The sequence below is a fragment of the Eleutherodactylus coqui genome, chromosome 13 (genome assembly GCF_035609145.1).
Source record: "Eleutherodactylus coqui strain aEleCoq1 chromosome 13, aEleCoq1.hap1, whole genome shotgun sequence".
In the NCBI taxonomy this organism is placed as follows: Eukaryota; Metazoa; Chordata; class Amphibia; order Anura; family Eleutherodactylidae; genus Eleutherodactylus; species Eleutherodactylus coqui.
In genome coordinates this window covers 38811379-38836391 of record NC_089849.1, presented here as the reverse complement: position 1 = coordinate 38836391, position 25013 = coordinate 38811379, and the positions used below count along the sequence as shown (strand labels likewise).

At 44.4% G+C, this 25013-nt stretch overlaps 1 protein-coding gene across 1 annotated transcript; it reads right to left on the bottom strand.

The window, feature by feature from the left end:
- Positions 1-15247: 15247 nt before the first annotated feature.
- On the bottom strand, positions 15248-21091 carry LOC136588454 (keratin, type I cytoskeletal 13-like). Its single transcript, XM_066587669.1, has 8 exons — positions 20421-21091; positions 19147-19229; positions 18909-19065; positions 18630-18791; positions 18422-18547; positions 17975-18195; positions 17503-17573; positions 15248-15616 (listed from the first exon to the last, which is right to left on the bottom strand). The coding sequence occupies exons 1-8, from the start codon at positions 20997-20999 to the stop codon at positions 15555-15557; spliced, it is 1461 nt and encodes a 486-aa protein (XP_066443766.1). The 5' UTR covers positions 21000-21091; the 3' UTR covers positions 15248-15554.
- Positions 21092-25013: the final 3922 nt, after the last annotated feature.

Here is a 25013-nt window from a genome sequence, read left to right as displayed (position 1 = left end):
TGGAATCCATGCCACAACAAATTACTGAGGTCCCATAGCTCCGATCTCATTGAGGTGCACTTTGTATTTCCAAATCAATATTTCTTGTATGATCTTGTCTTGCTGACACCAGCATTGTGGTACATTTGGCAGAGTTGAGATGCCGGTGGTTTTGAAGAAATGGCAGATCCATCCCTTTGAGTCACATTGTTAATGCCATAGGATATATGAGATCTCAGGGGCAGATAGGTTGTGGTTTTCTCTGCTCCCCGACACCACGTATGGCTATGACTCAACAGCGTGTCTAAACAGTCTTAGATTTGTGTTAGATCAGAGAATCATTTCCAGCTGTCAGCTATTTAGCAATAAATATTTCCATCATCACTAATTGCATCAGGGTATAGATGATTGTCATTTAATGATGTCCTCCAGCAGTAATATATGCAGCAATGTGTCTCAAGTTGGCCAAGATAATAACCCAGAACAGATGCTCCATACATGATAATATTTACATAGAGAATGCATATGGATATTTGCTTGGCTGGTATGCCATTGTGTATCTTGCCCATACAGATATCTGTTGTCCCATGGGATGATAGTAGAGCCTTAGGTTCCTATGGTGCCCAACAACTTACATCTTGTACCTTATTAAATGGGGTGTGCTACCTAAGATGGGCTACCTGTTAGGGCATCTGTATGTCATAGAGCAAAGTAGGGTTTCCCCTCTATGTTCCAAAATGAAAAACCACTCAATAAGAGCAGTTGACATCCGGGTGGACTTTCTGCCTACCTGTTATTATAAGGTGGCCATTTATGTCTTGCAATACTACATCTCATCTGCAGCAGTAAGTGCAAGGGAAAGGTCAGAATGGCCATGGCTTTCCCAGCAAAATCATCTGTTTTCCAGGAGTACTAAGAGTGGGACTTGGGACAGTCATCTGATCACCTTCAGACCCTCATTGGGATTGTGGTAGGTACCAGCAGTTGGCTGTTCTTATCAAGCATACTCGCCTACTGATTCTAAATCAAGTGGGTTAATAAGAGCCTCATGTGATGCAGAGTGTTAAAGCAGCAGAAATGCAGTCCTAAGCTCTCGCTCACGACCTGAAGGTTGTGGGTTCAATCCCCGAATGGTTCAGGTAGCTGGCTCAAGGTTGACTCAGCCTTCCATCCTTCCGAGGTCAGTAAAAAGATGACTTGGGAAGGCAATGGCAAACCACTCTGCAAAAACGGTCTGCCAAGAAAATGTCACAATGTGACCTCACCTGCAGAGTCAGCCACGAGTCAGTGCTTGCACCAGGGGACTTTAGGTAGCCGGTTCAAGGTTGACTTAGCCTTCCATCCTTCCGAGGTCAGTAAAAAGATGACTGGGGAAGGCAATGGCAAACCACCCTGCAAAAACTGTCTGCCAAGAAAATTTCACAATGTGACCTCACCTGAAGAGTCAGCATGAGTCAGGGGACTTGACATTACAATATGGTTTTCATGCAGTCTCTCTAACTAGTACCCAATAATTTACACTTAAATAATGGGCAATACGGTGATATAAACCCAATACCTTAAAAGGCCAGTAAAAGAGGACTTTTGTTCAACAGAGACTTTATTCTGACACATGTTACTCCAAGTAAATGGGAACTGTTATTTATATTGTTCCTGGTATACATGTGAAATTTTGACAGATTTTTTTGGCCCAAATACTGTCAATTAAAAAATCAGTCTATAATGTCTGGCCCAGGATCGTTTACTACTTTTCCTCTGAGCATCTCATACACCGCCACACCTTCAGCCTACTTCCGGTCAAGGACCAACATCGAACTGGTTTGTCCAGAACAGGACCATGAGGATTTTCTGTCATTCACTCTCACCTATACAGACCTGGAGACCATGGTGACCCTACAACAGCTGGGTCTCTTGCTCTCTGAAGTGCCTCCCACGACTCAATCAGCTAGACCGCCCACTCAAAAGGGTAGAGGGGAATCCCAGCCTATGGTGCTTGAACAGTTTTCATATGAGCACCTTTTGTTCACATCTTGGGCAAGATCAAGATAGATCTTACAAGAACAGTGACTGAGAAGATGCAGATCTTTTAGTGCCACCATATTCTACCATTGTGTTTCATTTAAAGATGCACTTTGGAAATTTATTTTGGTCACAAAAGATCTTATTCACATCTCTGCTAGAGACTCTGTTAGGAAACTGTATCACAGATTCCATCAAGAAAGCTGGAAAATAATGCACAACATTTTTATTTTTAATGATAAAAGGATGGAAACTCGTAGAGCCCCATTATACCTAACAGCTTGCATTCCATTTTTCTCTTCCTGGAAGATTTGGGATATCCAAAGCAGATGTAGACAAAAGCTATTGCAATAGTCTTGCAGTGTAATTTTTCATCCCTGTGTTGCACCACCACCCGCGACATCTGCAGTGTGAAGCTGCATCTCATAGGATACACTGAGACTCTGCAGTGTGAAGCTGCATCTCATAGGATACACTGAGACTCTGCAGTGTGAAGCTGCATCTCATAGGATACACTGAGACTCTGCAGTGTGAGTTATGAGAGAGTTTGGACTCACAGCACAGCAAGTGCAGTGTGGTGAGACTCCACCCCCTCTGTAAGTGAAGAATCAGAGGCATCATGGGAAATGTAGGTTGCATTAGGACAACCAAATCAGAGGGAAGAAAGACCCTAGATGATGGACATCCCATAAAGGGCACATCAACTAAAATAGTTATATGTATGCAACGGCATAGTTAAAGGCTTATGAGCCCTGGTGCAAAAGTTCAGCTCCCTCCTCATGCAACTTTGCTGGCAATGTTCCCTCTAAGCTTTTGTAGCTAGTTAGCGAGGCAATTGGGCACCTGGGCACTGTTCTCTGTGCAATATAGAACTACATGAATGAAAATGTTAACATACAGCTTCCTAATAATTAACTATAAAGCAGTTATACAGGGCTGCAGATATACAGGGTCACACAGCATCAGTAAGGTCATGGTGATCTAGAGCAGTGAAGAGTTTAATGTCAAAACCTCTGATGGTCTAGGAAAGTGAAGGTGTTAATGTTAGAATCCTTGATGGTCTTGTGAGTGAAAGGGTTAAAGTATGAATGCCTGGTGGTCTAGGACAGTGAGGGGATTAATTTCAGTATGCTATTGGAGAATCCATTTGGAACCCTAATAGGCCCAATATAAGTCAGTTAGATTTCTCATACAGTGGATTTTGCACTGCCTAGTGGCTTCTGTTTGAAGAAATACCATGTCATATGTGTGAATAGATCCTTACACTCTTCCCTTGGTCCCATTAGATATTGGCCAAAGGTCTTTTCGTTCAATTTTAGCCGTAATTTCTTAACCAACCTTAGGCCTGGTCCACCCAATAGAGCTGTTGCATGAATGGTGATACTCAAAGTCTGCTTAGTTATTTATTATGGAGCCAGGGACATAACTATAGGGATGCAGCCACACCTGAGCTATGATGTTTGAAAGCTCCCTCTACCTCATCTGAAGACACCAGGATTATAAATGGCACATGGAAAGTGGTGGCCCTGCATAAGGGTCCAAAAACTTCAAGTTATGCTTCTCTACAGAACAGAAGGCACTTTGCGTGTCACTGTATTGTGTTTCCATGAGGTAACCTTATTAGAGATGAGCGAACCTACTCGGCCACGCCCTTTTTTCACCCGAGCGCCGCGATTTTCGAGTACTTCCGTACTCGGGCGAAAAGATTCGGGGGGCGCTGTGGGTGAGTGGGGGGTTGCAGCGGGGAGTGAGGGGGAGAGGGAGAGAGAGAGGGCTCCCCCCTGTTCTCCACTGCTACCCCCCGCTCCGCCACGCCTCCCCCGCCCCCCCCGGCACCCCCCGAATCTTTTCACCCGAGTACGGAAGTACTCGAAAATCGCGGTGCTCGGTCGAGTAATTACTCGAAACGAGTAGGTTCGCTCATCTCTAAACTTTATTAATCCTTAGAAGTATGTGAAGCATAAGCAATATGAAGTGTGATGGAAAATTCCACAATAGAAATTGGAGGCGTATGGAGGTGCAATATAGGGCTATAGTTCATGGACACCGATCTATACAACATTGATCTGGAGCCTATATCCTCCATCTTTTCATAAAAGTGCCATGTGAACTCACTGTAGCTGTCAGCGACTCTACATCTATATTCTGTACCATCAGCATATTCAATAATGAATCCAGTTTCTTCATACAATTACTCCTTGTGAGCTGTATATAGGGAGTGTCCAGTGTTAGTGGCCAAAAATGACATCTTAATCATGACATGAAGAAGGTGTAACCAATCCTTTGTTTAATCACATCTCCAGTTTGGGAGCGGAGAGCAGTTATTTGAGGAGACAGTACAATGATTGTGACAGTATGTAGCATTAATAAACCTAATCCTAGATATGTTGTTTACTATTCAGATTACTACTAGGACGACTATAATACTGCATGATAGAAAATCATCAATGGTATAGAACAGTGTTCCCCAACTCCAGTCCTCAGGGACTGCCAACAGGTCGTGTTTTCTGGATTTCCTCAGTGTTACACAGGTGATGTAATTATTGTTGGTGCCTCAGACATTGCCACAGGTGTTTTTACCATAGGATATCCTAAAAACATGACCTGTTGGTGGTCCCTGAGGACTGGAGTTGGGGACCCCTGGTATAGAAGACCTATCAAGTTGGACTACCATACAACACCCCTTCTGGCAGCCTTACAGGGGACTACATGTTCTTGGATTGGCCTAGAGGGTACTTGCTGGGGGTAAACTTGCATCTTACCCGGCTCCAGAGGCGTCTCCAAACATTTCTTCTCTATCATAGGTCTTCCATAAGCTCGGAAGATGCCAACTCCTTGTTGGGAGAAATATGATTTATCACAGGTGCAACTTAGCATTATTGTCCATCACACAAACAATGGAATGCTCTTTCGCTAGACCTGACGGGGCACACGGTACAAGGCTAGCTCTCGTCCCTCTGAGCTTGATGCTAGGAGTTAGCTGGTCGTGGAACACTTTTGACAAGTCCTCGTAAAACTTTGTAGCTGCTGGACATCACCTTCCCCTTATATCCTCCTATTGCAAGAACCACTATGTGCCACATCTCTTAGCTATATAACCTTTAAGGAAAAGGCACATAAATACTGTAAAATGAACACTAAAAACACACATAGGCGGCATGCTCATAACATTACCCCTCTTACATCGGAGACATCTCCCACTCTGAAGATGCATCTGGAATGAGGTCAGTGCTTCCACCAGAGTGAAGGTCTAATCACTCTCTTCTCCATGAAAGAAGGCAAGGATAGTCAATGAGACCAAGTCATCTTCTATGCAAATAGGAGATGGAATAATGCAACTGCAGCACCACCTATTGGAAAGTAGTTTTCCTGAAAGTCAATATCCTACCTTTTGATGGGCTTTGAAACATGATTTAAGGATATAAACCAAGCAAGTTTTTTTTTTTCCAAAAGACACTTGTCTACAGATAGCTGTTTGCAGGTTCTTGTTCGTTATTAGTGCAGAGTAGAAATCTGTTTGGTTGGGTAGAGGCCTTTGATGTGCGTATGGCGCTACTTGGTGCCCTGCACAAATGGAAAGGGACATAGCTGAAGCTCCATGAGCCTTGGTGGAAAGGTTAAAGGGGTTGTCCCGCGGCAGCAAGTGGGTCTATACACTTCTGTATGGCCATATTAATGCACTTTGTAATGTACATTGTGCATTAATTATGAGCCATACAGAAGTTATAAGAAGTTTTTCACTTACCTGCTCCGTTGCTAGCGTCCTCGTTTCCATGGAGCCCGTCTAATTTTCGGCGTCTAATGGCCAAATTAGACGCGCTTGCGCAGTCCGGGTCTTCTTTTCTCAATGGGGCCGCTCGTGCAGGATGCCGCCTCCGTGTAGCTCCGCCCCGTCACGTGCCGATTCCAGCCAATCAGGAGGCTGGAATCGGCAATGGACCGCACAGAAGCCCTGCGGTCCACCGAGGGAGAAGATGCCGGCGGCCATCTTCAGCCGGTAAGTAAGAAGTCACCGGAGCGCGGGGATTCAGGTAAGCGCTGTCCGGTGTTCTTTTTTAACCCCTGCATCGGGGTTGTCTCGCGCCGAACGGGGGGGGGGGGTTGAAAAACTTTTTTTCGTGGCCACTAACTGCTGCCTGCCCATGACTTTCAGCTGCATTGCCAGTAACATTCTGAGCGCAACTATTGAGCAGACAGTTATGGACCTAAGCACTGTTTCCTTTAAGCCAGGCATCACAGAATCACATTAATAAATATTAATGCATAGTCTCCTAATAAACTTCTTGACACAACTCTGGTATTACTCCTAAAACACTGCAGGCCTTGGTTAGTGGCCAGATTACTCTACCACACTTGCCAAACTCCAGCTGTCTCAGCAACTGCACTTCTCACCTTTGGACACTTTCTTACTACACCACACTTCCCCTTCCTGTGCAGGCTGACACTCTTTCCTCTACTGTGTTTATCAGGACTCTGACACCCAATGTTGGGGGATGTGGTTATGCCTGATCTAGATGTAGCATCTCATCTGCTACCATCTTATCTCTGGTCAGGTGGGAAGAGGACTTCTTCTCTTGTACATGAGCTCTCTATTCCTTCCATGGATTTTGGACAGATGGGAGGGAGACTACCTCTCCTCCCACACTCTCTCTGAGTTGTTCTGGTGTATGCAGTTGAACGAAGGGCACCAGTGGGCCCGACTGGAGATTCGTTTGCATAAGCCAAAGATAGCAGAGGGGCACCCACATTGTGGCTGGCTCAGCTTTGTCTAAGGGAAATTCTGCCTACTGGCTACAGAAGTTGGCTTCCAACTGCATAAGTTGGCACTGGCCCCTTATCTTACTACCCTGGGGGGTGCGAGTCTGGAGTAGTGATAACTGCCAGTCAGCTGCTTGGGCTGGATATTAGTTTCAGTCTCTCATAATTTGCTAACGGCTGATAGAATTTAACTTGGACAACATGTTTGCTTGCTCAATGTTTAATATGTGAGACAGGAAAACAGTTCACTGTTATCTTACTTGCATGATTTCTCAAACAAAGGTTTGGTATCGTGTTAACCAGTAGAGAAAAATGCGATTGTTCCCAGCCTGAAGAAGAACTCGGTTTCTTCTTCAGGCTAAAATGGAATAGATCCGAAGAGGCATGAATATTTATACATACTTAACACACATGCCTCTTTGGATCTATTCCATTTTAGCCTAAAGAAGAACCGAGAGGTTCGCTAGCTCGCTATAACATCATGCATTTTTGTTAGCCATTAAAAGGTATCATATCTACAATATTATGTGGTTTCTCTTGCTGGGAATCACATTTCTCAAACAGGCTCGTCACTTTAAACGTTGCATTCGGCTACTATTAACACGAATGTCAGTAGAAGCAGCAGGTGACACAAGAAGGCACAAGGAGCTTTATGCTCCCAATCCCCAAATAGATGATATTTGGCACCTCAAACCTCAATATGTGCGTGGCTTAATATTGTTATCAGCAGTTATTGGGATCCTCTACAGACCCCCAGTGCTTCATAATTGCTATCCTAGCTTCCATTCCTTAGCAGCAAGCAGATCTGTGCACAAGGCTCCTACTTTCACTGTTCCCATTTACTCCTGCCTTACCAGACTCTCATGTAGCTCCATTCTCTTCCAGACCCTGCATGCTTCTCCAGCCTGATCATCTGACTGCTGTCCACCAATAAAAAACATTTCAATACAAAAGATAGAAAAAGAAAACAGTTTCTAAATAGCCACTAGATGGCACTGTAACATTACTTTTTAACGTTAGTTTTATGGGAACCCTATGGGTTACCCCCTTACACGTAGCCATCCTCTGATCACCGCAGCTGCAGTGATCACTATTGTTCTCCAGCCAAGGAATCTTTCCAGGGCCCCAGAGCGCACCAGCAGGTGAGAAACTGCCTATCCTCCCAACCTAGTCCCTAACCAAGGACTCTAGTGCTCAATTCTACTCTTGGGGATTAGTGCACTGCATACAGCATGTGCCACGCTCGAGCTAATGGCACCACTCTTCTACAACATAGAGTGGGTGTTTCAGGGGTTGCAACCACAAGGGGCCAGTGCACTCATTCTCTGCTGGTTCCTATGGGTGGCACAGCAACACCATCTAGTGGTTGGCACAGGTAACAACATTGCTGCTGCCTTGTATAAGACACTGTGCCACTGGTCCAGAACAGTTGGATGGTGACACTAAGATTAGTGGATACAGGGAGATTTATGTATTGCAGCAGCTGTACTGCTCATTTTCTCCATTCTCTTATACAGGAGCAAAGCATTAGCTGTAGAGATGAGCGAGCGTACTCGGTTCGGGTGTTTTTGCACTCGAGCACCGCTTTCTCCGAGTAACTGACTACTCGGACGAAAAGATTCGGAGGGCGGCGTGGTGGAGCGGGGGGGTAGCAGTAGGGAACAGGGGGAAGCTCTCTCTCTCTCCCCCCCGCACTCCCCTCTGCAGCCCCCCGCTCACCCCTGGCGCCCCCCGTATCTTTTCGTCCGAGTAGTCAGTTACTCGGAAAAATCGGTGCTCGAGTGCAAAAACACCCGAACCGAGTACGCTCGTTCATCTCTAATTAGATGCCATCCATTTAAATAGATAGCCATGTGATCTCACACTAGCATTGGATTGGAGTTGCAGCTTGCAGTGACTGACTACAGTTTGCAAAAATGCAATCTCAATGGATTTTTTGTGACCTATGACCCACGGTCGTGGCAAACTGTAGCTTGCACTATGAACCAATTCACTATAGCACAAGGTTGCAGGGCTGCATAGTGATTTTCGGTAATGCAACCCCTGTTACAGCTAAAAGTCGCTATATAGCCCTAGCCTAAAGCATGAATAACTGCTGCTATTGGACCCTGCAAGTGCAGAGACCCAACTCCCCTATCAAAATAGCAACAAAGGTGAAGGAAAACTGGTAATCACTGTGCATAATGTAGGGAGAAATTGAGAATTCTTCAGGCCAAGGTTTAGAAAGGTAATGTTAGGACTAGCAGCATCTGCACTTGCTGCTGCATGTCTGGGATCTGCACTCGCTGCCTTTTGCCTAGGTCTGGCTGCTGGCAGACTCCCCACCCCAATCAGCTGCTGGGGCGGGAGTTCTGACAGCATTTAAAAGTGCCTGTTTCTCTCTAGCATTGCCAGTGTTAGTTTTGGATTTCCTGCTACACCAGCGTACTGCATAGTTCTGACTCCTGTTACTGACCCTCTGCCTTTGGACCTGACGTTGCCTTTGCCTGACCCTCTTGTACCGCGTACCCTCTAGTTGCTGACCCGGATTGTCTGACTCTCCTTGCTGTTGTTTGTTCCAGTGTCTGTCTGTTCGTCAGTCCCCGTGTCCCCCTTCCTTAGTGAGTGTAGGGACCGTCGCCCAGTTGTCGCCCTGGGGCTTAGCCTAGGGGGGCAAGTAGGAAAGGACAGGGGTTGCGGGTATTTTCAGGGACCTCCAGTTTCCCGGACCCCGAGCCCTGACAGTAACACTGGCCGAACGGAAGTCGGATCCCTACATCCGACCAGCAACCTTGAAACCCGCTATGGAGGCTGTGGCAGCCTTAGCCAACCAGGTACAGATTCTGACGGACCTGGTCCAGGACTTGACTGCTCGCCTGCAGCTTCAGGAGCAGCGAGGGGCTTCTAATATGATGCAGCTCCCTGCCACTCCTGGTACGGTTTCTGAACCCCAAGCAACACTTCCTGACTTCTTTTCCGGTGAGAGAAGTCAGTTTTTGGTGTTCAGAGAAGGCTGCAAGCTTTATTTTGACCTCCGACCCCACACCTCTGGCACAGAGTACCAGAAAGTGGGTTTCGTGATAACTCGCCTGAGGGGAGAACCCCAAATTTGGGCCTTCTCCTTACCAGCTGACTCCCCCACCCGACAGTCACTAGACGCCTTTTTTGCTGCTTTGGGCCAGATCTATGACGAACCCGACCGTGCTGCCTACGCTGTCGCTAAACTGTTGTCCTTGCGACAGGGTCAGAAGGTGGCAGAAGATTATTGTTCCCAATTCAGACAGCACTGCACTGAGTCGGGGTGGAACGACTCAGCCCTCAAGGACTTGTTCTTGACTGGTCTATCTGAGGACCTAAAGGAGCTGCTGGTGGCCCAGCCGGAGCCTGGTACCCTGGAACAAGCAATGTCATTAGCCATCCGAGCCGACCGGCGCCTGAGGGCCAGACTATCTGCTAGGCCCAGTCTGATCCATCCGACCTTCCCGGCCACTTCTGCGGCAAGACCAACAACCTCACCTCCCCCCGCTGAACCCATGGAACTGGGGACGATGTCACCTAAACAGCGAAGGGAATATCGGTTAAAGAAGAACCTTTGTTTATATTGCGGAGAATCTGGTCATCGCATCGCTACCTGCGGAAAAAAACCTCGGCAGGAGAAACTTCCGCTCCTAGGCAGTTGTCAGGAGGACTGTCTAGGGGCTCAGGTACCCCCTGTTGTGTCTAAAATGTTCTTGCCCTGTGTTTTGAAGCTCCATTCCTTCTCTCGTGCAGGACAAGCCTTTGTTGATTCTGGGGCAGCAGCAAACTTTGTGAACTTTGATTTTGTGGCTCAGATTTTTGGTTCCTTGCTACGTTTAGATCCTCCTATTCAGATTGCAGGGGTAGACTCCACTCCCTTGCATGCCGGCCTCGTCAATCTGGTTACCCCAGAGTTGACATTCACCATAGGAGCCCAGCATGCTGAGACTTGCACTTTCCTCGTTATGAAAGACTTGTCGGTGGACATAGTCTTAGGGCTCCCTTGGTTAAGAGAACACAATCCCATTATTAATTGGAACACGCTGGAGCTGGTCAAGTGGGGGTCCCACTGTACTAATCACATGAATCCAGTGCACCTGGATACTTCTGTTTTGGAGGGGGTCGAGTTACCAGACTATATTGAGTTTTCTGATGCTTTCTCCAAACAACTCTCTGAAGGATTGCCTCCTCTTAGAGAATTTGATTGTGAAATTGATCTGATCCCAGGTGTTAAACTCCCAAAGGGTCGGATCTGCAATGTAACTGTTCCTGAGAGAGAGTCCAGAAAGGACAATATTCAGGACAGTTTGACAAAGGGATATATCACTACACCATGTGATATTCAGATGGATCCCGTTAGGGTGAAGGCTATCACGGAATGGGCTCAGCCAGTTACCCTAAAAGCCCTGCAGCGCTTCCTGGGGTTTGCTGAGTATTATCGTAAGTTCATCAAGAACTTCTCCGTGGTGGCTAAGCCTTTAACGGATCTCACCGGAAAGGGGGCGGATGTGAGTAATTGGTCGCCAGATGCACTTGCGGCCTTCGCCACCCTGAAGGCGGCTCTCTCTTCAGCGCCCGTCCTCATCCAACCTGATCTATCCAGTCCGTTCGTGGTGGAGGTAGACGCCTCCGAGTTTGGAGTAGGAGCGGTACTGTCCCAAGGTACCTCCACACTCACAAACCTTAGGCCTTGTGCCTACTTTTCCAGAAAATTCTCCTCTACAGAGCATAATTACGACGTAGGTAACCGGGAGTTACTAGCTATTAAATGGGCTTTTGAGGAATGGAGGCACGTCCTGCAAGGGGCCCTCCATCAGATCACTGTACTTACAGACCACAAAAGCCTCATGTATCTAGACTCCGCCAAGAGGTTGAATGCTCGACAAGCCCACTGGGCTGGGTTCTTTTCACGGTTCAATTGTGCAGTGACTTACAGAACTGGTTCAAAGAATGTTAAAGCAGATGCCTTGTCTAGGAGTGTTTGTACCCCGGAACCTGCAGAATCCGCCGAATTTGCATTCAATATTCATGACAATTCGTCTTCCCAAGTTTCGCCGTTTCTCTGTAATTATGGTTTCCATCCTCGATTTGCACTCTACTCCTCCTGTTTCAAACACTCCACCCGCTAATACTGCTATTGATGAACTGTGCACAGTTTGGGCCCAGGTTCATAAGAACCTTCAGGGTTCCCAGGAGAGGGTACTTAGGAAGTCTAATAAACGCACTATCACTGCACCTTTTTTGGTTGGGGAGCAAGTTTTATTGTCGTCTAAGAATTTGAGACGGAAGGTTCCGTCTTTAAAACTTGCACCGCGGTTTATTGGTCCTTTTTCTATTTTGCAGGTTATTAACCCACTGGTTTATAGATTATCTCTTCCTGGTTCTTGGAAGATTCATAATGTTTTTCATAAAAGCTTGCTAAAAAGATATGTGACTCCAGTTTTGCCCACCCGTGACCCGCCCTCTCCTACGCTGGTGCAAGGAGAATTTGAATTTGAGGTGGAAAGTATTGTTGACCCCAGGCGGCTTCGGCGCTCTATACAGTATCTGGTCCACTGGAGAGGGTTTGGCCCTGATGAACGGACATGGGTTCCTGCCAGAAATGTTCATGCCCCACGTCCGGTCCGATTATTCCACAGGGCCCTCCCTCTTAAGCCCGCTCCGGGTCTTGGGGGTCCAGTGTCCCCCCGTAGAAGGGGGGGGTACTGTTAGGACTAGCAGCATCTGCACTTGCTGCTGCATGTCTGGGATCTGCACTCGCTGCCTTTTGCCTAGGTCTGGCTGCTGGCAGACTCCCCGCCCCAATCAGCTGCTGGGGCGGGAGTTCTGACAGCATTTAAACGTGCCTGTTTCTCTCTAGCATTGCCAGTGTTAGTTTTGGATTTCCTGCTACACCAGCGTACTGCATAGTTCTGACTCCTGTTACTGACCCTCTGCCTTTGGACCTGACGTTGCCTTTGCCTGACCCTCTTGTACCGCGTACCCTCTAGTTGCTGACCCGGATTGTCTGACTCTCCTTGCTGTTGTTTGTTCCAGTGTCTGTCTGTTCGTCAGTCCCTGTGTCCCCCTTCCTTAGTGAGTGTAGGGACCGTTGCCCAGTTGTCGCCCTGGGGCTTAGCCCAGGGGGGCAAGTAGGAAGGGACAGGGGTTGCGGGTATTTTCAGGGACCTCCAGTTTCCCGGACCCCGAGCCCTGACAGGTAAAGGGCAGCAGATTGCAGAGAGACAAGAAGCCACTGAAGAGAAGATATAGGGTATATCTAATATACACATCTGAGCCTGGTGTGGTTTGTCATCAAAACAACTCTGCCATCATGTGGATGCATTATGTAACTACATGCTATAACTTACCCTCATCATCACCATAGCATCTACAGCGTGGACCACAGATTAAATAGCCCAGCAACACACACTTATGATAGCTTTCTAAAAGAAAATCTTTGTTGCCCATATCAACCAAACTCAGTGCAGCTTTCATTTCTTATACTGCTGTGGTCATGTAAAAGCTGCAATGTGATTGGTTTAATGGGCAGCCAAGATTTTGTTTTAGACAGCCTGCATAAGAGTGTGGTGCCAGGATAATCTTCCATGACCCACCCTGTACAACAAATGTCATTAGAATGTTATTTACTGGGAAATATCTTAATTAGATGCTGAGTCTTTTAAAAACTTTCACAAGTGTCTACAAAAGTAGGCAGGTTGGGCAAAGGGACCTCCACATTGGTTTACCCCAAGTATTTTGTGCATTCAAAACAGCTAAACCCTTTGCATTAAAACTAATATTCCTAATTCCACTGAATCATTTTCCTGAGCATGGAGATTGACATATATAGATTGCAGTCGCCATCCTAGGATGGGCTTTCTACTAGTTGAGATACAGTAATCTAAACTGTTACATTTCTTGCTGATGGTGTAATGGGGCTCTAGTACAAGTTTTGCTATGGGGCCATATAAATATTTGTTACACCCCTGCCCATATTTAATGGTAAAGTGAAGATGGATATCCTGCTAACAATGATCAATCTTAAATCCTGTAGCTGCAAATACTCTCGGAGTGCGTCTGGATTAACTTGAAGGGCGGAGGGAGTGAACAATTACCCGGTCACGCTCGCTTTGGATTGTTGCATGAAAGATCCCATTGTGCTGGATGTGTTCAACCTGTTTCATCACGATGCAAAAATCCCCAGAGGTGCGTTATTATTAGATAAAGCATCTTCACTTCATCATGACAAACATGAACATGACATCTACTCCCTTGCAATTGGGAATATGGAACAATGCCTCTACAGCGCCACCTATTGGAAGGCAGCATTCCTGCATGTCAGACCTTTTAAGAAACCTTGCAACAATGACTGGGAATTATGAGCCAAAACCAGAGTTTTCTCCAGAAGGATAAGATATTCACTCATGTTATACACTCTTGTCCTTAGGGACTTTGAGAGATTGCGGGATCTTAAGGAAAACATTGCCTTTCTGTAACACATTGTCTTACATTCTTGTCATCTCAGCTGTGAAGATCTCATTACTTTCACCCTCTTAACCCCATCTAAATTTTGTCATTATAATCTATGGCTAATACGGTTGTCCGTATAACCCTAGCATCATGCAGCAGGTGTGGAGCCACTATATCATCGACTGACTTGGCTTTGGTCTACTCCTGAGGGCTGTACCTAGAAGTCTCCTGATTTTCACCCTTTAGCCCCTTTTTGAGGGATCTGGTCATTGCTGCAGGGGCCCAATGCCATTACCCTATTAGTAGTCTTGGTACAGTAGCAGCTGATCAGTCAGAAGCACCGTAGTAGTATACCAGAGGAACAGGCAGAGACAAAGTTGATATAACAGGCTGAGGCTAGAACGGCCTACAGAGTTCATGCAGAAATATAGGGACAGACCAGAGGTAAGGGCAAGTGGCGAGCAGTCAAATTGTGGTCAAGGAACAAGCTAAAGTTAAGGCAAGCAGAAGTCAGGAAAGTTGGGTATACAGGCATGGGTCAAAACCAGGAGTTAATCAAGAGACAACTCCTTCGAAGAACCTAACATAACTTATTCCTCAAAGATAATGCAGAGACACCGAAGGGGGCTGGCTTAATTACTAAGATGAGCGGAACAGGAGGCCCCTCCAATGACATGACAGACACAGAAAGAGTCCATACCACATGATCCATGTATGAACCAAAAGTGGAGGTTTCGACATCAGTAGTCCAGGTAGAAATTCCACCTCCCTAGACAACCCCTTTAATTTCATTGCGTGCCATACAGTTGTAATGTTACTCAAAATTCAAGTATGAAGCAATTCTATAATTTCAGTTTCTCCTATATAAAAGTTTATAATTATGGGCATGGATTGGGTCTTTAAGATTTTTATGACTTCTCTGTTCCTACATTGACAATTTTATATGATTCAAGATCAAAGGGAAGGGTGAATTTACTGGCAACTGCCTAAAGCATGATGATGAGGTAAATCCATCGGCAGAATAAATGCTCTAATCTGAATATTGGATGAAATTCACATAGCAAAGCTTTATTAAAGACTTCAAAAGACTCTTACATGCTGAGAGAAATATACATAGAGACAAACTATTCAGCCAAAAGAAGAGACAATGTGGTATTGCGTTATGCAGACAGCTGTGGATAAAAGAGACAACTGCTTTCAGATAGTTAATGTATCAGGTTATCTTCAGGAAACACAACTTTTAGGTTCTCAACTGAAGACTTCTGTTGGTTTTTTTGATAGACTCAGCGTATAGAATATTCATAAGACTGAAGCGCGGAAGTATTGCTGGCACGGGAGCTGAAAATCATTCACTTTCTGTATCCAGATTGGAAGTGTTGGCTGCTTCCTCGTCCATCGCTGTAGGAGCCACCTAAATTGAGCAAAAGGTACAAGTTTAGGTTCTTCAAAGATAATCAGCCTAATTTTGAGTCATTATTCATCACCAAGACCAGAACAGAGCAAGATATGTAATTCTTCATTATATTTGCCGCGTGGCTACAACTAGAAAAAGATTAGAAATGAGGTCTCTAAAGAGAAATATAGTTGGTGGGATCATCAACAAGCTCAAAGCAGCAAGTGAAGGCAGACAAAGGAGGTATACACTGAAGAAACCTTGACAGAGGAGGTAAATATGGTCAACTTGTAGAGTCCATATTGCTCCATATTACAGAGCTGTTGCACCATATGAAGCTTCTATATGGAACCATATTGCTAGAAGGGATGGAATATCATATGCCTCCAGATAAACCTAGAGATACAGAATGGCTCCATAGACGTCTATGGGTGATGTATTAATTGATGGATGCTTGGTTCTGGTTGGTGAGCTGGATTTTTATGCCTCTGGACATATGGAGCTGTCCAGAGGCATAACGTGAAGCTTCTGGTCCCCAATGCAAAACCTGTAACAGGGGCCCCAACTATAATGCTTTATTCTTTGTACTGGTCTCCCTATATGGAGAGGAGAGGCCTTACGGGCCCCCTAAGATTGCTGGGCCTGGGTGCAACCGCGTTCCCTGCATCCCCAATAGTTACGCCAGTGGAGCTGTCTGTTTCCAGCAGCAAAACAGCTCCATACATTAGGACACCGGCTCAAGGGAACAGCTGATTACTGGGAGTCCTGGGTGGCAGATCAATGCTGATTTACTATTGATGGCCTATCCTGAGGATAGCTCATCAAAAGCTAGAGGTGGCACAACCCATTTAAGGCTCTCTGCAACTCATGAAGCCATTATATATGGAGCCACAATATGGCAATTTGCCTATTGTTCTTCCCTTATGAAGAAGATATACATAGAAGGAATCTTCACAAAGGACATCTATATGCAAAAGCCTATTTTCCTTCGAAAGCTTAAGCGCCGACTTATACACAGAAAACTTGCAAAGAAAAAAACGATGACCCTACGACTTAATCTTATAAAGCGGTAGCACTCTACATGTCACCATCTGGAACCTCCATATGGCAATATACTACAAGGACATTTTCTGCTAGAGGCAATAGAACATAGGCCTCTGGGTGAAATGCGAGACATACAGAGGTACAGTATAAACCTATAGACTTCTAAGGGCATTATACTACAGTTCTGTACAACTTGGAGATTGTACAAAGCCATTATACTCTGCATGAGACCTAATGCTCTTCTGTATTCTAGATTTTATGTTCCCACAGCTGGGAATTTAGGGACATGCTGATCCAAGTCTTCTACTGTGGTTATGTGGTGGTATGATAGCATTATGAAACTCAAGAGTTGTTATTTTACTACTGCAGGAATGCATCAGATGTGTTCTCTATTGATGTTCTACTAAACATATAGTCCCCTCTATGTATAAACATGAAAACTCTTTATAGACAGTGGTCCAAACACACTGATGAGGATGATTCCAGGTAAATGTGGGAAACATGCTCTGGCCAAAACTCTTGGCTTAGCCCATGGCATTGAGAGTTCTAGCCAGAAGACATTCAATCCTAAACTAGCACCACAAAGTCATGCAAGGCCAAATGAGTGTAAATCAGCCACTGGACTCAGACTTCCCCATAGTTCCACTCAGCTAAACTCCAATCCCCATTGGGTCCTATTGTGATCTAGGTTTGGCTCCATAAAACTGTGTGTGTAGCCTGGGGCCTAAGGCCATAACACAACAGCTGAAAAGAGGCCATGTTATGGTTACCTCAAACGGGCCTAAATTCTTTATCTATATTCGGGATTGGGTTTTATATGTCTCCCTAGTCTGTGTATCTTCTTGGTAGAGAATACATACCTTGTCTTTCGGAATGAGAACCTGATGACGAGTAATTGGAGGAGGAGGAAGAAGAGAAGCCTTTGGGAGATCTGGAAAAAAAGAACCATAAGTTTTTTATTTATATTAATGAATGATGGTGACCGATGCATGCCATAATCCCATCAGTATGACTTCTTCAACAAACAACACCACATCTGTCCATGGGCTGTGTCTAGTATTGCACTCCGTTCAATTGAAGTGAAAGTGGTTGAATTGCACTACTAGACACAACCTGAGGACAGCTGTGGCGCTATTTTGTCAGTATTAGGCCTTTGCTTTGCAAGTTGTAACCCAAGTCTAGTAGCCCAAAAGCGAACTATATATACTAATATCTTCTGTCAATAGCTTTAGATAGTGTTCAATGCTCTACCCATCCTTTAAGGCTTAAAGCCTTATCATGCATTATGTGGACTTCAGTCCAGAACTGTAGAAGGATTACTATTCAACATACTGTGTTCCCTGGCCATCCAGAAGGCTGCGATAAGTGTTGATCTCTTGTTCCAGACGAGACTTGATGTCCAGAAGGTTCTGGTACTCCTGGCTTTGGCCTTCAAGCTCACATCGGATTTCTGCTAGTTCTGACTCCACTGTTTGGATATGTTCCTGGAGATGTGACAGTTGCACGCAATACCGTCCCTCTGTTTCTGCCAGAGAGCTTTCCAAAGCAGCTTTCTGCAATGAAAATATATCTTAGGTCCTGGGAAAAGATGCATAATATATAATATCTGTCATACTTCTGAATCAATGCTCTTGGAATGGAATTAAGCCATGCTCTTCCATGACTGGTGAGGTCCGGGTATCATCATGTTCTGACTGGTGAATACCCATTAAGAAAAGTTTGAAAAACTCTGGTTTAAATGCATGGAATTATGTAGAAGGTTTTAGGAAATTCAGTTACCATACTGATCTGGGCCTGGAGGTCAATCTCAAGAGTCTGGAGAGTACGTCTTAACTCTGTGACTTCAGTCTTAGTTGTATTGATTTCTTTTGAGTCCTTGGTCATCTGCTGCTTCAACTCAGCAGTCTGAAATATAATAATAACATTTCTATAGGCCAATGAAACACCTAATCTATACATGACATGTCTTTTGATGATCACAACTCACCTTTTCATGAAACCAACCCTCAGTTTCCTTCCGGTTCTTCTCGATGAGTGACTCATATTCATGTCTCATGTCACCAAGCACTTTCTGTAAGTCATTTCCTGGAGCAGCGTTCATATCCACACTGACGGAACCATGGGTCTGTCCACTCAAAGACTTCATATCCTGAACAATCAAATAACCTTATGAGTCATTTTAAGTTATACAAATACATAGTGCCTTCTAGTGATAGTAAAGTCATACTACTTAGCAAGTCTTATAAGATACAGGAAGATGTTCTACCTGTTCATGGTTCTTCTTGATAGCCACAATTTCCTCTTTCAGACCTTCCACTTCAGACTCAAGGCTCTTTCTTTCAAGATTCAAATCATCCAGGAGCCTCTTCAGACCATTAATATCAGCGTCCACTGATTGACGCAGGAACACCTCATTCTCGTACCTGTCAGGATATCAATTATCAATAATTGCAGTCTTTAGGGCATTAAATATGAATACATTGGCACCAGCATGTCCATCTTACTTGAGCTTGAAGTCATCAGATGCCAGTCGGGCATTGTCAAGCTGAAGGACCACATGGGCATTTTCATTGGTGACTTGTTGGATCTAAATTTAAAAGCAAAAAGTTCAAAATTAGTTTTATTTAGCACCAAATGCACAGGTATTATTCTGCAGTCATCAACAATAAACATAATTTAAATGTAATTCAGTATGTGTTAAGTATGCAGGAACATAGAGGTGGATGAACTGGTATTCAGCATTTGGGCTAGCAACCCTAAGGTCCATGGGACTCAAATGTAGACCACAACTTAAGGATCCCAGTGCTGATTAGGAACATTATTTCTAGCACACATATGGTTAATTTAAATACTCTTGCTAGTTTGGTTGTTGTTCTGTGGCAAGTCTATACTATGATCCCCTACAAAGTAGGGATGGCCTGTGGAAGGAAGGAGCAGGGAGGGATTTGTTTGAGATAATCCTGCTTAAGCAGTAAGATGCTGCCCTCTCTCGCTCGTCTTCTTATCCACACGCTAAATTCTAGAATGTGAGTTGGAATTAAGAGATATGCAGCACACAGTAATTATAGAAGGATTAGTAGATAGATAGATATGAGATGAATAGATAGATGGTTGGATAGATAGATATGAAATAGATAGATAGATACCGGTAGATAGATATGAGATAGATGGATGGATGGATGGATAGATAGATAGATAGATATGAGATAGATAGATATGAGATGGATAGATCGATAGATATGAGATAGATTGATAGATAGGAGATGAATATATAGATATGAGATACATAGATAGATACATAGATAGATATGAGATGGATGGATAGATAGATATGAGATAGATAGATAGATAGATATGAGATAGATAGATGGATAGATATGAGAGATAGGAGATGAATATATAGATATGAGATGGATAGATAGATAGATAGATATGAGATAGATAGATTGAAAGTGACTGACCAGAGAACTGTAAATGAATAGTGCACGATGGCTGTGTATTTAGACGTGACGATTATCGCACAAATTCGTCTGTTTGAATTAATTTTGCGCAATAATTGTTCTGTGTAAATGGCCCTTAACACACTTCATCAACTTGACGCAATTACAGTGTCCACAATTTGAAATTATATACAAATGCTAGTGGGATCCGAGTTGAGGTGGTTCTTGTCAAAACCGTCTCCTCCATAAAATATGAACTTAAATATGTCAACGCATCATAAGTTAAGTAGCCATAAACATTGTTTTTCCATTTTTTTCACTTTTGTAACATTGCTCACCTTTTTCTGGAGCTCTTCAATTGTTTTATAGTAGTGGGTATAGTCTTGGGCTGGAGCAGGACGCTGTTTTTCGTACCAGTCATGGATTTTCCTCTCCAGATCAGCATTGGCCTCCTCCAAAGATCGAACCTTATCAAGATATGCAGCCAAGCGATCATTCAGGTTCTGCATAGTGAACTTCTCATTGATTGAGAGAAGTCCTTGGTCTCCTCCATGTCCGTAGCCTCCTCCTTGACCACCTCCAAATCCTGCACCAGAACCTCCAAAACCTGCTCCTCCACCAAAGCCTCCACCACCTGCACCACCAAATCCAGAGCCAACCCCGTATCCAGAACCAAAACCAACTCCATGCCCAGAACCACCAAAGCCACAACCAGCACCGATACCAGACCCACTGCTAAAGCCAGATCCAGCAAATTGTCCACCACCAAAACCAGTGCTTATCTTTCCACCACCAACACTTCCCATGCAGCTTCCTGAAGTTCTACCACCACCATAATGTCCACCAGAGCTTGGGTGTCCTGAAGATACTCTAACACTTGATGTTTTAGCCGAGCTCGATGACTGTCTAAAGCTCATGGTGATAAAGATTATGTCTACAAGAATGTGCTATAAAGAAGATTCCACAGCTGGATCTGAGACAGGACCACAGATGTATAGATCGGTGTAGTCATTCCTTTTATACCAAATATTCCTTGGGTGTCACCGTTTAATTGGAGTCATCTTGCATCTGCCAATTTTCTTTTAACACATTTTTCTCGCTACTTGATGGACATTCATTATCTACATAGTATCTGGGTGTTCTCTTATTTTTCCCAGACATGTATATTAGGAAGCAGAAATTCATGTTCCGCTGTTGTTCCTGGATGTCTGCCTAATGCAATTAATGAGAATTGTTTCGCCAAACAACTAATAATCTTCAATGTTAATGCAACTGTTTTGGAATTTCTTACATTTGTAGCAGCAAATGTGTAGGAAACAATAGTAACCAAGTAACAAGTACAATGTTCAATCATCATACTAAAGGGGTAGCCACCACATGTTTCACGAATTTCTAATATGAGAAACTGGAATTAGAGGATAAGTTCAATATTTGGGGGGGGGGGGGGGGGTTGTGATACAAAATTACACTTTGTGGCACAAAATTGCATTTTTTACTCTGAAGGCAATTTTTCTAACTATTTTGTAGTACAGAATATATTGCTGCAAGGCAAGTGGAAAACACGAAACTAAGTATAGTCCAATGCAAGTACAGGGGGATTCACAAAACTTCATTCATGTGTTGCAGAACACATCTGTTTATATCATAGAGCATGCTGTGGATTAAAGAGAACCTGCCATGGATTCCAGTGAGTTTTGGTGCTCATAGGGCAGGTCCCAAGGTGTCTGGGGATATAACCGGTCGTGGTTAGTGGTGCAGCAGAGGTTCAGGAAAATAAATGGAGGCGGCACATTTTTATAAAAATATAACTTTTACTGAGCTTTTGCATAATAAACATGTTTCGCTCCATAGTAGGGTATGAATACTTGAATGTTACATTAACCTAACTTTAACCGGTCTTCACACTAGTTACATTTATCTCCATGCCCAGCATTAGGATCCGGAGCACCGTTGGCACAGGGTACATCTCTGTGACTTTTTTTGGAGTGACAGGGCACTTTGAAGAACATAACATTTTGTATTACTTCATATCACTGAAGGTGTGTGGCATACCAAAGCTCATGGCCTAATACACCGTAGGTGCCAGAGTACTTCATGAAATCTCAGAGATCCGCATCACATTGTCTATGTAGTGGCCCAGTTCATCATTCTGGTCCACTCCATAAATGTCATACATGTTTGTCTTACGTGGATGCACTGTGCAAAATCTGTCTTGTCATTTCCAGTGTGTGTGTTGCACAGCTGCAGCGCCTGAGAGGTTAACTTTAATAAAATCATAGTCTGCATGTAAATGTATCAGTCTGTCATGTCATGTGATATGAGAGAGGGTATAAATAGGAGTGATTGAGAGCGGGAAAGGGCTTCCATCTTCTGGAGTTGAGAGAGTCTAACACAGAGCCACATGGAGGCACCTTCAGCTTCCTTGTGGTGAAGAAGGAAGAAGAAGAGAGATTTCCTGTGATGTCTGTATTCTGGATGTGAGTGGAGTGAGCCCCCAGTAGTGCGAGAGCAATTGTAAGTAACTACTTCTTCTGACAAGGCCAGTGCAGAGGTACTATATCTTTGTCCAATTTTCCTGCAGGGCCATCCAGAGCCAGGATCACCGCGTAGAGGTGCACCCTTAATATTCACACCAACACGTCTGCAAGTCGGGGAGGAGGTACTGCAAGAAAATAATCTTTATTACGTTCAAAAGTCATTTGCCTGCACTGTAAAGTTTTTAAAGTGAGCTGCCTTGTATAATCTGTTCAAGTTTGCAAGTAAAAGTTTATACCGGGCCCTAAACATTCTTAGGGACCCGTGGTACTCCAACACTGTCTCTGCTGTAATTATTCTCCACCGAGAATCATTCCGGTGTGTAGGAACGGTGGCGTCACCCGTGACCACTGCAACCCCTGTTATCCTGTTATTGGCATTCCCTATCCTAGGCGTCTTTGGTGGCCTGCAGTATACTCTGGCCTTGGCTTCATGTTATCCCTCAGGGAAAGGAGTCTAGTAAGTGCTGCCATAACAAGCCATCACTTTACCCTCCCAGCTCCCCACGTATGTCAAGTGTCTGGGGTCTCCCTATGGGATGCTGCATCTACAATGCACCATAGCTGCAAATCCATATCCTAGATACAATGTCATCTATGTTACAACATTACTGTTTCTGGGGTCTGTCTGCCTGCTGTCTTACTCCTGTACCACTGGTCAGACCAGTGATGCAGCTGGAGATTGGAGGGGAGCCCAAGCAACAGGGCTGCAGTGCTCTAGTGTTCTTCTGACCCATGCTTGCTCCTCTTCCTCCATGCTCCCCTTCCCGGCCAGATACCGAACCAGAGGATATGGGGCCCATGTCGTGGCCATAGGCCTCTTCAGAGTCTAACGGTGAACGCTGTAGCATTTCCCCCTTTACAGCGATGTTCTTATTATATTTACCCATATCTCCATTTCTGTGTTGTCACCCCAAAAAGACGGTGTATGGATAGTGCAGTGGACTCATCTCTGCAGGCTGTGCATGCACTCCCATTGTTCTCTATGGAAGTGCATGTATACAGCCTACAGAGATGAGTTTGCTGCACTATCCACAGGCTGACTTCCACGGGCAGCAGGACAGGAATGGGGAACCGGGTGAGTATAAATAACACATCCCCGGGCTCTTTTGGACGTGCCCTATAAGTATTGATGAGCGATTGGTGGAATAATTGGTTTGTGTCGGTATCGGGCCAATTTGATGAAAATCATTGTGAACTGAAACGGTTGATTCTGACTCCCAGGAAAGTTAATTGGAGTAAAAATCGAGTTCACTAATTTGTCTTGCCGGAGAGACCCAATGCAGTCAAAGCCCCCTAAATTGCATGGGAATACAGCCACACATCTGGGGAACACCATGCTCCTCCCAAAAATTGGTCAAAATAGTGTACAGTGGTGTAGGGGTAAATTGTAGAACAGGGGTGTGACGGAAAACAAAAGAAAGCTCACATAGGGTCTTCTAGATCAAAAATTGCACCAAGGAAGACAGCAGTTGTGCTGCAAGCACTGCAGCATAAAAGCACTCATATGCCTAAATGCACATCCCGTATTACACAAAAGAATAATCAATATTACATAAAGGGTACACAGCCACCGTCATAGTTAAGTAGGTCTATTTGCACAGACAGGGTTAAATATGCACATACTGTATTTTCAGAAGGAGGGGTGTGGATTTAGCGGTATCGCAGTTGTTACGACCGCCCTAGACTGTATCCTCCTGTATATACTTTACAACTGTTTCAGTATTAGTGCTTGTAGATCAAGTAAAGATAGAACAAATAAGAGCATGTAATTACAGGCACCTAAAAAGGAACCTGTCTCTTCAGACCTCGGACTGGGTGACATGGCGGCTGCTACGGCTCTCCTGCAGTGGATGCTCCCGGACAAACTTTACAAATGGATCAAATATTTGCGCAGAAGAAGAAATATAATTAAGCGTAAGATCATATGCATTTAAGAAGATCTGTCCTGGTAAACTATAGGAACAGTATGTCGGTGTCCCTGGAAGCACATGCAGGGAGCTGGGACGCCCCTGAAGTTGTCGGATTTGAATTAGAATTTTCATATATTCTTGACACCTTATAAATATACATATTTTTGTATATACTGTATATGCATACATGCATTTTATATTAATTATACTGTTACACATATACTCTGTTCTCCATCCTTGAAGTTTCAATATGATACTAGCATACACACTATAGGCTGCAAGCACACATTATGCAGATATAACATAGAGAGGATCACAGCTTATCAACCCTTTTTTTTCCATTTTTATTTTTTCCTCCCACCTTTAAAAAAAATCATAACTCCTTTATTTATCCATCGACGTCGCTGTATGAGGGCTTGTTTTTTGCGGGACGAGTTGTAGTTTTCAATGGTGCTATTTGAAGTACCATATAATGTACTGAAAA